The sequence below is a fragment of the Pollachius pollachius genome, assembly GCF_949987615.1.
Source record: "Pollachius pollachius genome assembly, chromosome: 16".
Lineage (NCBI taxonomy): Eukaryota > Metazoa > Chordata > Actinopteri > Gadiformes > Gadidae > Pollachius > Pollachius pollachius.
Genome location: NC_136949.1, coordinates 597,977 through 610,198, shown reverse-complemented (window position 1 = coordinate 610,198; position 12,222 = coordinate 597,977). Strand labels below are relative to the sequence as shown.

The following is a 12,222-nucleotide window of genomic DNA, read 5'->3' as shown; positions in this document are numbered from 1 at the left end:
TATATTTATGACATGTTTAAGACATTTATGAGTGTCATAAACATTTATGACATAAAGTCATGTCATAAAGCTGTTTAAAAACAGCAAAAATGGGCCGTCAGGATGCAGATGTGTGCAGACAGATCCTTCACGATACCTTAAGCCTGGTGATGAGACAGATCAATGCGTTGCAGATTTATTTGCATTGGGGAAGGCAGGGATCAGCTCAAAGTCAACATCCCGCCCTACCCGCCCAGGTCCTCATACAGACACTATTCTCCCAGAAGTTGACGCCACTCCAGGATTTCATACCGAAACTTCTGTGTGTCGTTTATCAGGGCAGTAGCCTCTGTTGTGTCGTTTATCAGGGTAGGAACCTCTGTTGTGATGTTTATCAGGGCAGAAACCTTGTACATGAAAGCACAAACCACACACAAACAGGAAGGGGTAATAAAGGCTGTGTTTGTGGTGATATTGCAACAGATACTCTGACGCTACCTCCACCTCGACCTCAACTCTGCTTTGAAGTTGTAATCCAGTGATCCCATGTATGTCTTAATTTAAACAAAATAAATGGAATTATTGCATACAGCATTAGTTAAATAATCGGTTGGTTTCATTCCCCCGCCATTTCCTGGTTTGTATGTCGGTCTGCACCGTTTAACGACGAAATATTTAACGAATGTAGGGATAGGAAATACATCGTTTCTTATTTTAACATTATGGTTTTCATCTCCAACGATTTTTGTGTGCATATTTTTGGATATATATATATCATTTTCTATTTTGCATTGTAATGATCTTTCTCGAGTAGAGCCACTGTAAGAAACTATTTCCCACGGGATTAAATGATGTTGTAGATCTAGCTCAGTAACATGTACAAGTGGGGGTGTAGCATCGACGTTGACAGCTGTATAGACCAATCAAACGGGTCCAAACGGACCAATCGACAGCTGTGATTGGTCGGGCCGCTCAGTGACGTATACCGTTGGTGAGCGGCCGCGCTATAAAAACGCCATGCGCCTCTCATTCATTGCTTACCACAGTATGGCCGGCGATATTAGCTAGCACTCGCTCACGGTATTCTCTGTCAAAGGGAAGACGGCAAAACTAAGAAAATACACCTGGATTGTTACTTAAGGACTGTACTTATAATAAATTATTCCGGTCAAGCAAGGACTGAATAACTACGGTTACCAGCGTTTATTTTCTGTTGTCGGTGTCTGTTGTCTCACGATGGAGGAGAACGGTGCACACTTCTTCGAGGGGACGGAGAAGCTGCTGGAGGTGTGGTTCACCCGGCAGGACGAGGCCAAGGGGACCGGCGACCTCCGCACCATCCCGAGGTGGGTGACCGGGAGGCCGGGGGAGGGGGACCTGTCATCACGCTGTATCCACCAGGGACTGACTCATCCATAGGGTTTATTTTCACTTTATAACACTTTTATTCGGGGACACTACTAACTATCGCTCACGTACGGGACCCGGACGCCTCGCGTCTGGAGGTCCGCTGTCGGAGACACGAATCACCGCTGTGGGTTTGTTGACGAACCGCCGAGTCTCCGGAGACGTGCTGGCTCACGTCTTGTTTCTAAGATGGCCCTCGGAGCTACCGCTAGCTCAGCCATTGGTTCTCACGGCTCCTGCTAACGCGGGCTGGCTGTTGCTAGCTCAGCCATTGGTTCTCATGGGTCCTGCTAGCTCTAGCTAGCCGAGCCCATTGGTTCTCATGCCCCCGGTTAGCTCGGGCTAGCTGAGCCCATTGGTTCTCATGGGTCCTGCTGGCTCTGGCTAGCTGAGGCCATTGGTTCTCATGGCCCGTGCTAGCTCTGGCTAGCTGAGTCATTAGTTCTCATTCATCTCTCCACTGTTCGATAGCCATTCGATACTTTGGTAATCCTGGTGATTTAAGCCGGCTGGTTCAGCGGTACCTGGTGACAGGTCCCCGTTATCTCCAAACACAACACGTTAGTCGCTACTTCTCCGAGGAGTCTGGAGCATTAAGGCAGCGGAGGGCCCAGAACCAACAACCTTCTGTTAAACACTGACGCGGGATTCGTGTTATTTACCTATCGCGGGTCTTTTAAGAAAGTTGTGGCGGCATGCCAGTGCTGGCGATGCCCTGCCGCCCACGGTGTTATAAGTGACGAATAGTTCATTTTATCTTTAACCTGGGCAGACTTGAAGTACAGGAACTGTCTCGTCCTGCGTCATGTCGGCCTCACATGTGCTCGTCACCGCGTGCTTCGCAGTCGTGACATGACGGCACTCGAACCCCGTACCCCACTGATGTCCACTTGTGTACTACTATACTATTACTACAGGGTTTGATGTACCGGCCTGCCTTTAATAGTATTTATGACACCAGAACACAAGAATGAGGGATTGGACTGGCAGTACACTTCTTATAACACCCACAGAAACACGTTATGTTGACACAAACGACATGATGTCGGTTGTGTATCTATGTATGTAGAGCAAAGGACCTGTTCTTTGGGTAAACTTTAGTTTAACAAACCAGCCTCAGGCACTGTCTTTCGGTCGAGTCGCGTTTCGTTTCAGGGACCTGCTCCCCACCCGTCCCTCTTATTGGCTGATCCGAGGGGACGATTCATAGAGACTGGGATGTATGGACCGTTAAATAATGTATACGTTTCTCCAAGGCTCTGGCAACCCGTACAACTGGGATGTATTGGAGTGTTTTTTGTTTCCAACGCTGAACAACCGTTTAAAAGCGTAACGTGTTTGTAATGTCCAGGGAATACATGTGTACTACAGCTGTAGTATACTGACTGGTGAATACATGTGTATTACAGCTGTAGTATACTGAATGGTGAATATGTGTACTGAATGGTGAATACCTGTGTACTACAGCTGTAGTGGAGTGGTGAATACATGTTTCTTACATGACATACACTACATGTATTTTTTTCTAAAGGGACTTACACTAAGTACATTTTTCGGAAGATATTTTTTACAGCTCTGGTGTACACTTCCTATTGTGAATACAAGTGCTTTATCGCACTAGTGTGTACAAGTGAAAACTTGTGCTTCACAGCTCTAGTGTGTCGAGTAAAAACGAGTTGTCAGAGCACATGACTGATGCCTTGTCGCCCCATTGGCCGTGGTGCGGTGCGTTGTTTCGGCAGATCTATGGCAGACTTCTCCCTTTTGCGGGTGAAAGGTCGGGGTTGACCTTTCACTGTATTAACCCCATCACCAACAATGGTTTTAGGAGCACGCTGGGCGCTTGAGGGAAAGCGTTGTGGTCATTATTGTACGGCCGGCAGATTAAAGGCTCAAGGCTGACTGCAGGTCGCTGTGCTCCCTGGACCGCTGCCAATGTCCAAATAAGTCCACAAGGACGTGGCTCCGCTGGCTGGCTCCCTGCCTGCTGCCCTCCTGGCTGTTCTTAGCCCCGCTGGTACCCACTCTAACCACTCTTATCTAACTATCTAGCCTTCCCAAGCCCCGAAGTAAGTATGAGAGTTATATGGAGCTACAACAAAAAGCAGGGCTGGGATTGTTTGTTAGAGGTGAGGCAGAGGAGATGAACGGTCCTACTGGAGTGTTCTCCAACGCGGCCGCACGCCGGCCTCTCACCTGCCCACCACGGTCACACCCCAACGCCCAGAACGGCTCACCACAGGAAGTGGGTGTTGGTGGTGGTGGTGCAGCCAGCGGGTCGGGTTCACAGTGAGCCCGGCCTCTTTCCCCTCATTAAGAAACCTAATCTGCCATGTGCCCTCCCCGGGGCCAGCTGACCCGGAGCGGCTTCCAGATTTAGCCCTGCGTGTCGTAAGGGAACCGCTGCCGGCGCAGACGGCCCAGCTCTGGAATGTGGTGGCCCGGTGCGACATGGCTGGGCTGTTCCTCGAATCAGACAGCGCAGAGCCAAGCCACAGCCCCTGCTCTGGGGGCGGTTGGCAAAGAACTGGTGTTGACGATGTTTTGATGTCGAGTTGGGAGTGAATGGGAAACCGGGAGGACGCCTAATGGCAGGGGCCAAGGGCGGCTCATGAATCCTGTAATGGATCCTCCCTCCCTCCCTCTGTAGTTAATGTGACACAGCGTCATGCAAAGCAGCTGTCCTCGCCGTGTTATCCGAGCCGAGTGTTCGTCAGCTATTTGAGCTGAGTGACGATCTCGGCCTGGCCCACTTCACGGTCGGCCAATCAGAGCGCGTCCCTGCGCTCTCTCCTGATTAGCCGGTTGGTACCTGGAAGCGGGGCTGAGTGTTTCCATGACACCCGGGATGCCCTGCACGACGACGTGCATGATGGGATTAATATTGTCAACATCGTAAACATCGTGTTTTATTGATGTCATCGCAACATTGGCCACATTCTGCATGTTTCGCGGTAGCAAAAGTACCCCTGATGATGAAACGATGCAGCACCATACATTAGCTTTAGCTGCATTTAGATTTACGTTTAGCAGATGGTTTTATCCAAAGCTACTTACAATAATTACATTTGTCAGGAGAAAGATACAATATTTCACTGTCGGTATAGTAAGGATTTTCTTAGAACCAACGGCCGAGCACTAACCATTGCTAGGCTAACGATTAACCTAATATTTTTTAGCTTCATTAGCTAAATGTTTTACCTTTTTATTATTATCTTGGTTTTGTTCTGCACTCTTACCTGTACCTCTCCTGCAATTCATTCTGATTGCTGTGACACCTAAATTTCCCTCTGTTGACTAATGAAGGTTTATCTTGTCCTGTCACGTATGCACAAACCATGCGTGGCCCCTTGGAATGCATTACTTTACAATACAATGGATTCAATCAACTGTGTCCCCCCCCGTGTTTCTCTCCTCTCTCCAGGTTTGAGTGGGACAAACTTCTGGAGAATGTGCATTGTTTGATCATTAGTGTGACAAAGACTGACAGACAGGAAGCTTATATACTCAGGTGAGTCCCTCTCGTCTTCCAAGTCGGTGGTGGAATGTTTTTTATTCTTGTTTTTTTTGGATTGGCCATAAAATATCTAGCTGTCAGTCAGGGGCTGAAACCCCTCAGGTTGAGTCGTGACACGTTAAACATTTTCGTAGTTTCTTAGTGTATAAAGTGTCGCGTATACCGTCCATCAGCGACCTATAGTCTATACTCGTAGGCTATAGGGGTTCGGAATGAAAACATCTGGTGGACCTCTGTGGTTTGACCTCAGTAGTAAGCTGTGTTCGCACCCCAGGGGCCCGCCACAGGCCATAGGAACCTTTGGAAGGACTTCGTCTCCACCGCAGGGAGCACCGTCTAAACTGGGTTAAGGGGACATTATTTGACCCCCCAGAAAGTCCCTGTTTGGGCAGGGTATTACTGTAGAACTTTGGGGCGTGCAGCTCTGAATATTCTGATTGGTCGAGGACTCGCCGCATTTTGTTGCAGCCATTCTAACGCCTGCAGTGGCAAACGGTGTAGGTTTTTGGTTCATGTTGACCTGCAGTAAATCAGTCCTGTTGCTGCATCCGTAGTGGTAAACTACACTCGTAGACTCGTAGATAATGCGCACCATCTGTTTTATGTATTGATGATTCATCTCGATTGCAGTCGGCGCATCAAGCCAATGTTTACTTGCACTGCGGTGGGTGATATTGCTTTTGATAACATAACTGCAGTTGTGTCACAACTGTTTATTTGTTTTTATGGGCAACTGTTTTTCATTGGGGAAACGCTGCATATTTGTAACGTAACTGATCCGTAACTGTCCTATACACTATTAAACATTTTTTTCTGGCTCTAGTCTGCACAGTTCTGTTTGAGCAGTTCTATGTCTGTACAGCTCTATGTCCGGCTCTACGTCTGGACTGCTGTTTGACTTAAGTCTGCACAGCTCTTGTCCGTCTGGCTTCTTTCTGGCTCTAGTCTGCACACTTCTATGCCTGTCTCTAATCTGGACAGTTATGTCTGTACAGCTCTAGTAATGCTGTCTGACTCTGGTCTGTACTTCTTGTCTAGATGTAGCCTGAACTGATCGGGTTTTCAAGCTCTAGTCTGTACAGCATCTTAACCTGCTAGTGTGAAAATGTACCTGCCAAGCCTTTGCTTTAATGGTTAACCCTGCATGCTTTTCCTTTCAATATATGACTGATTCAGCTAATGGTTAGAGTGTATTTTAAACCCTGAACTCTACCATGTGTAACTCTGACCTTTCAGTTCTAGTTCCGTATCTAACCCCTTTCTTCAGTTGGCATGTCCATATCTAGTCTAAGTAACCCATCTACAGTGAGCATGTCTTATGCTGCGTCTCAAGTGTCATTACTCGAGCAGTGGTGGTTCTTGATCTGGTCAGGGGGTCTGAGGGAACTTGTAAAGTGTGCAAGTTCAATTCATTTGGGCGGCGTTATAGTCATTGAAGGTGGTTCTTCGGGCCTGCCTCGTTAAAATGGGTTGTAAACCCCAAAGCTTTTTTTTCGTCTGGGCAAAGGGGTGGTGGTTAAAGTAGAATCGATATATTATGCAATATAATAATAAATGGTTACACCCATAGATAAAAAACACTTGAGTGTCTCTAAAGCTGTAAAGTTACTGTAGAGTATCTTTACTCAAGCGTTTCTCACTCTAGGGTGTTCGATTGTATCATGTCGCACATCTCACTCTAGTGTGTCACTCTAGCGTCTCACTCTAGTGTGTCTGACTCTTGTGTCTGATTTCTAACTAGTGTTTCTCACTCAATTGTGTCTCACTTCTCAATCTAGCGTGTCTGACTCTAGCGTGTCTCACTTCTCACTCTAGCGTGTCTGACTCTAGCGTGTCTTAACTCTAGCGTGTCTTAACTCTAGCGTGTCTTAACTCTAGCATGACTCACTTCTCACTCTAGCGTGTCTTAACTCTAGCGTGTCTTAACTCTAGCGTGTCTTAACTCTAGCGTGTCTTAACTCTAGCATGACTCACTTCTCACTCTAGCGTGTCATGACGTCTCTCTTTCTTGACCAGCGTGTCCTAACCATGGCGTGTTTCCTCCACAGTGAGAGTAGCATGTTTGTCTCTAAGAGACGGTTCATTTTGAAGACGTGTGGAACCACCCTCTTACTGCAAGCCCTGGTCCCCCTGCTGGAGGTGGCCCGCCAGTACTGCGGCTTCGACGCCATCAAGGTCAGTCACATGATGCTCCGTGGCCAATCACATCAGTCCATTCCCCTCCCCTGTCCAATCACATCAGTCCGTTCCCCTCCCCTGTCCAATCACATCAGTCCGTTCCCCTCCCCTGTCCAATCACATCAGTCCGTTCCTCTCCCCTGTCCAATCACATCAGTCCGTTCCCCTGCCCTGTCCAATCACATCAGTCCGTTCCCCTGCCCTGTCCAATCACATCAGTCCGTTCCCCTCCCCTGTCCAATCACATCAGTCCGTTCCCCTGCCCTGTCCAATCACATCAGTCCATTCCCCCTCCTCTTGATGTACGAGCTCAGTGCACTCCTGATGTATTGTGTAGCTGTGCTCTGGGTGATGTACTGATGTATTGTGTAGCTGTGCTCTGGGTGATGTACTGATGTATTGTGTAGCTGTAATCTGGGTGGCGTACTGATGTATCATGTTGTTCTCCTCCAGAACTTCTTCTATTCCCGAAAGAACTTCATGAAGCCCACGCAGCAGGAATTCCCTCATCGTAACTTCCAGGAGGAGGTCGACTTCCTGGCTCAGATCTTCCCAAGTACGTGGGAGAGCAGTTTTTATTGATTGGGCCATTGAACATCAGTTCCATAAAGTCTCTCTGATGTGTTTTTCTTCTTCCCATAATTGCAGACGGAGCTCCCTACTGTATGGGCCGTTTGAATTCTGACTGCTGGTAAGAACCGGTCACGCCCTGTTTCAACCAGTCACACCCTGTTTGAACCAGTCTCATGTCACACCCAATGAACATGTCACACCTAATGAACACATCAAAAATCAATAACAAGGAAAAATGAATTCAACCTACTTTTTTTTTATGTTAATTATGTGTTTTTAGCATACAGAGTCTCTCCCATCCCAGACAGACCTGTAGTCATCCGCGAGTTAGAACCATCCGTATCAAAAAAACTGTTATCTGTAATCTCTTGTCTGTGAAATCGTCAAGTTCACCTGGTTGTGGTTGACGTATTATGTCTGTGTGTGTGTGTGTGTGTGTGTGTTCAGGTACCTGTTCACCCTGGACCTGCCGGAGTTCTGGGAGAACAAACATGCAGACCAGACCCTGGAAGTTCTGATGAGTGACCTGGACCCAGCAATCATGGACCTGTTCTACATGAAAGACGGGGTTTCTGCTAATGATGTCACTCGTGTGAGTACGGCGCGGCGATCGGTTCCTCGCGGCCCCCAGGTCGGCCGGTTAACGATGCTCACCTTGTCTCCCATTCTGTCCCCAGATGAGTGGAATACGTGACCTGATCCCAGGTTCAGTGATTGACGCTACGATGTTTAACCCCTGTGGCTACTCCATGAATGGAATGAAAACGGACGTGAGTGAACGTGTTAATCCACGGTTTGACCGGTCTTGAGTCGCCTGTGGGGGAGATGTTGACCCTTGCCTCTGCTCCTCAGGGTACCTACTGGACTATCCACATCACTCCAGAGCCAGAGTTTTCCTACGTCAGCTTCGAGACCAACCTCTCCCAAACGTCCTACGATGACCTCGTACGCAAGGTCGTGGACGTCTTCAAACCTGGAAAATTCGTCACAACGCTTTTTGTGAATCAGGTGAGTAACAAGGCTGAACTGGTGAGGGGGTGGAGCAGTGAGTGAGTAGGGAGGGGGTGGAGCAGTGAGTGAGTAGGGAGGGGGTGGAGCAGTGAGTGAGTAGGGAGGGGGTGGAGCAGTGAGTGAGTAGGGAGGGGGTGGAGCAGTGAATGAGTAGGGTGGTTAGTGTGTTGTGAGACCGCGGTGAGGGTGATAATCCCAGGGTGGTGTGTCCTCACCCTGGGATACGTTTATGGCCTCGTAGCTGATTGCTGACGTAAACCAGAGATATGACTATCCATTTTAGGTAACCCATTCATTAAAAGTTCTCTCAGACGTCCTGCTGTAAGAACAGACTGATTCATAACCACAGTTAAACTACCACTAAGCACCGTGTGTGGTAAAGCGATGTGATACCAGTCCCCAGGACACAGATCTTACTGGAAGGATAGAAACGACTTGTGTGGAAGTAGATGCACAAAGTTAGTGTCAATTACAAGGACATTTGTCAGAAGGTGAAACTATGTATCGCTGTCGGTACAGTAAGGATGTTCATGGAACCAAGTGCCAAGCAGTAACCATCACTAGGTTAACCCATTCCCTGTGTACAACAAAGTATAAGTGCAAGGCCGTACAACATGCATTAAGTGCCAGGGGGCTGTTGTGACCACTGTAAGGTGATTTGAGCTCCAGGATTTCAGGCGGTTGTGTTCTGCGTCTCCCCCAGACTTCCAAGTGTCGCAGTGTGTTCTCCTCGGCCCAGAAGCTGGAGGGCTTCCGGCGCATGGACCGTCAGCTGGCCCAGTTCAACGACTACAACTTTGTCTTTACTAGTTACGTGAAAAACCACAACCAGCAGAGCTGAGAGATGAAGAAGAGGCGTAGAAAGAAGGACGCGTGCGGGGGCTGTGGCCCCCTCACGCGTCCAGCCCCCCTGGGGGAGCCCACCTCTCTCCTCCCTCCTCGTCCTCCGTGTCTCCGCCCAGCCTCCGGCGGACCTTGTTGTTGTACCTTTGACTTAGAACTCTTGCATGACCGCTCTTTTCTCTGTTTAGATATGCTAGCTCATTCTTGCTGTGATGTTGACGTGCATGTTTGGGAATTAAACATGCACCCTGCCAGCAGGCCATTCCTGCCCACCTCCCCCCTCCTCCCCCACACTCATGGGTCCTCCCCTCTCCTCCCCGCTACTGGAGGCTCCGCCCCCCTCCTCCCCTGCACACATTGCTCCTCCCACCCCCACCGCCTCCCCCTCATACACGGCTCCTCCCACCTGCTGCCCTGCAGACATGGCTCCACCCACCTCCTCTCCCACAGACATGGCTCCTCCCCCCTCATCCCCAACAGACAGGGCTTCCGAGCCCACTAGGACCGCCCCTGACATGCTCAAATGGCCTCTGATTGGTCCCCCCTGCTGATGTGTGTATCGTACTCACGACTGAACCTTAGACAAACTCCACCCCCCCTGGCCCCCCCCGGATAATATGATATTACGATAATGAATATAAATATGCTCCTACAGCCAGGAGCCGGCCGCCAGGAGGCCTGAATGGGTAACAAAGAGATGTGCTTGTTCTCCAACAAAACGCGTCCTCTGCCCGTTTCCACCCGCACACAATGCAGCCTCCATCTGAGCATGTCAGGCGCCTCCCGGATCATTCCACACCACTGTCCAGACATCTTTTTTTCTTTTCTTTCTTTGTGAATTGGTCCAAAATGTGTCCCCCTTGCAGTTTGGTAGTTTGTGGTTCCCCACAGCCCTCTATCACATGGGGGGGGGGTGGGTTAGGGGGGTGCATGTGACCCCTAGCGATGCTGCTCAGCAGTCTAGGGTTCTGCTTTCTTCCTCCCTCCACCCCCACCGGACCCGGACCCTCGTCACCAACGCCACCGCTGGGCTCCCACTCCTGGGGGGGCGACGGCGGTGTGCTGGGTGCTGAGCCTTTCCAGCCAGAAAGCGCTAGGCAGCCGCCACTGGGTAGACTGGGAGGGGGTTAATGGGTAGACTGGGAGGGGGTGAGTGAGAGGTGATGGTTTGCCTGGGAGAAGTGGTAGAAAGGTGATGGATAGTGTAGGAGAGGTGATGGGTAATGTGGGGGTGGAGAGGTGCTGGGCAGACTGGTGGCCCCCCCGGGAGGCCCTCCGGCGTCGGGGCTCCAGGGAGGTTCCAGAGGGGTCCTCCTGGTGGTTTGGAGTGGTGTCGGGGTGTTGAGGACCATAGCGCCCCTGGAGGCCTGAGGTCCATCCAATCAGGCGACTAGAAGGCTTTGCTCGGAGGTCTTTAACATGAAGGAATATGAGCCAGCATTTTGACAGACTTTGTTTGGTCGCCACGACCAGGCGGAGTGGAATATTATTTTGATACGTTTAATTTTGATATACTGAAATGCAAATCAAATGCTTCTTCCTTGTTTTTTTTTCAGGAATAATAGTTTTTTCTTACATTATTTGTTAGGAATGCATTTGGCAGTGGACCAATAGATCTCCCTGTTTGTGTGTTATTCCCTCTAGCGTGGGTTAGGGTTAACTCGGTCGCCTGCTCAACCAGCGGCACTGGGGAGACTTTGCTGTTCAAATTCTTTCTTTTGCTTTTCTTTGGATGGTCAAGATGTGCTAATTATATCTGTACTACGAGCTTGGTGCTTAAAATAATAAAATACTTATCTGTGAAATCGTCCTTTCTTTCTTTATGACCTTTACAAGATTTTAGAGTTAGAACAAAAACATAAGATGCTAAAATGAAATCGCAGCCTACAATTGTATTTAGGCTAGAATAGATACTGTAAAACTAGCTCAAATGTCCAGTATAGATTTGAAAACGAGTTAAATACATGTCTGGAACATATTTCATACTAGCTTAATGCCTAGATATTTAAATACTGTTTTAGATATTTTGCTAGGTGAATGCCATACTGTGTGCGTGTTGGTATTTGAATAGTTAAATACCCTATTCTAATATTTGAATTGTATAGTAGATGGGTTAGTGTCGCCATCTACTGGCCAATGGATTTTGCCAGTTGTAAATGATTTATTCATTTATTTATATATATATATATATATATATATATATATATATATAATATGTCTATAATACAGTCATAAAAAGCTTTATAATACCTGCATCGATCTGATTAGGACCTGGTGGTTGTGGTACGAGACGTAAAAGGACCAATAGCAGACCCGGAGACAACTGAGGCGAGATGTTACATTGTAAGTTTTATTTGAAAAGTGTGTTTTCCTTTTTTTTGGAGTCTTAGTGTATAAGAATACAATAAAGAGGGTATTAATTAATGTCTGGTGGCACAGTGGTCCAAGTATTCGATAACCAATCGGCACCTGATCACCCAGTAAAACCGTTAACTAAACTTCGACCCTGCTACGAAGTCCGATGAACACAAGGTGACTTTTATCCATAGAAAAATGACATTATCTCACATAAAGGTTTTTTATATATATTATTAAACCTTGTATGGTTATTTGTAGGTTTTTATTTTCTTCGTGTTATATTTTCTGTTATTGCGTCGAGTTCATCCAGGATGTGACGTTATCGGAAGTCCTCGTGTTGTCTTCCGGGTGTTTTC

The 12,222-nt window shown here is 48.1% G+C and overlaps 1 protein-coding gene across 1 annotated transcript; it reads left to right on the top strand.

The window, feature by feature from the left end:
- The first annotated feature begins 662 nt into the window (after nt 1-662).
- On the top strand, nt 663-11,313 carry amd1 (adenosylmethionine decarboxylase 1). Its single transcript, XM_079753372.1, has 9 exons — nt 663-1,325; nt 4,811-4,897; nt 6,952-7,078; nt 7,535-7,637; nt 7,730-7,772; nt 8,102-8,246; nt 8,332-8,424; nt 8,507-8,662; nt 9,369-11,313. Exons 1-9 carry the CDS (start codon nt 1,216-1,218, stop codon nt 9,504-9,506), a joined length of 1,002 nt encoding a protein of 333 aa, XP_079609498.1. The 5' UTR covers nt 663-1,215; the 3' UTR covers nt 9,507-11,313.
- The last annotated feature ends 909 nt before the right edge of the window (nt 11,314-12,222 follow it).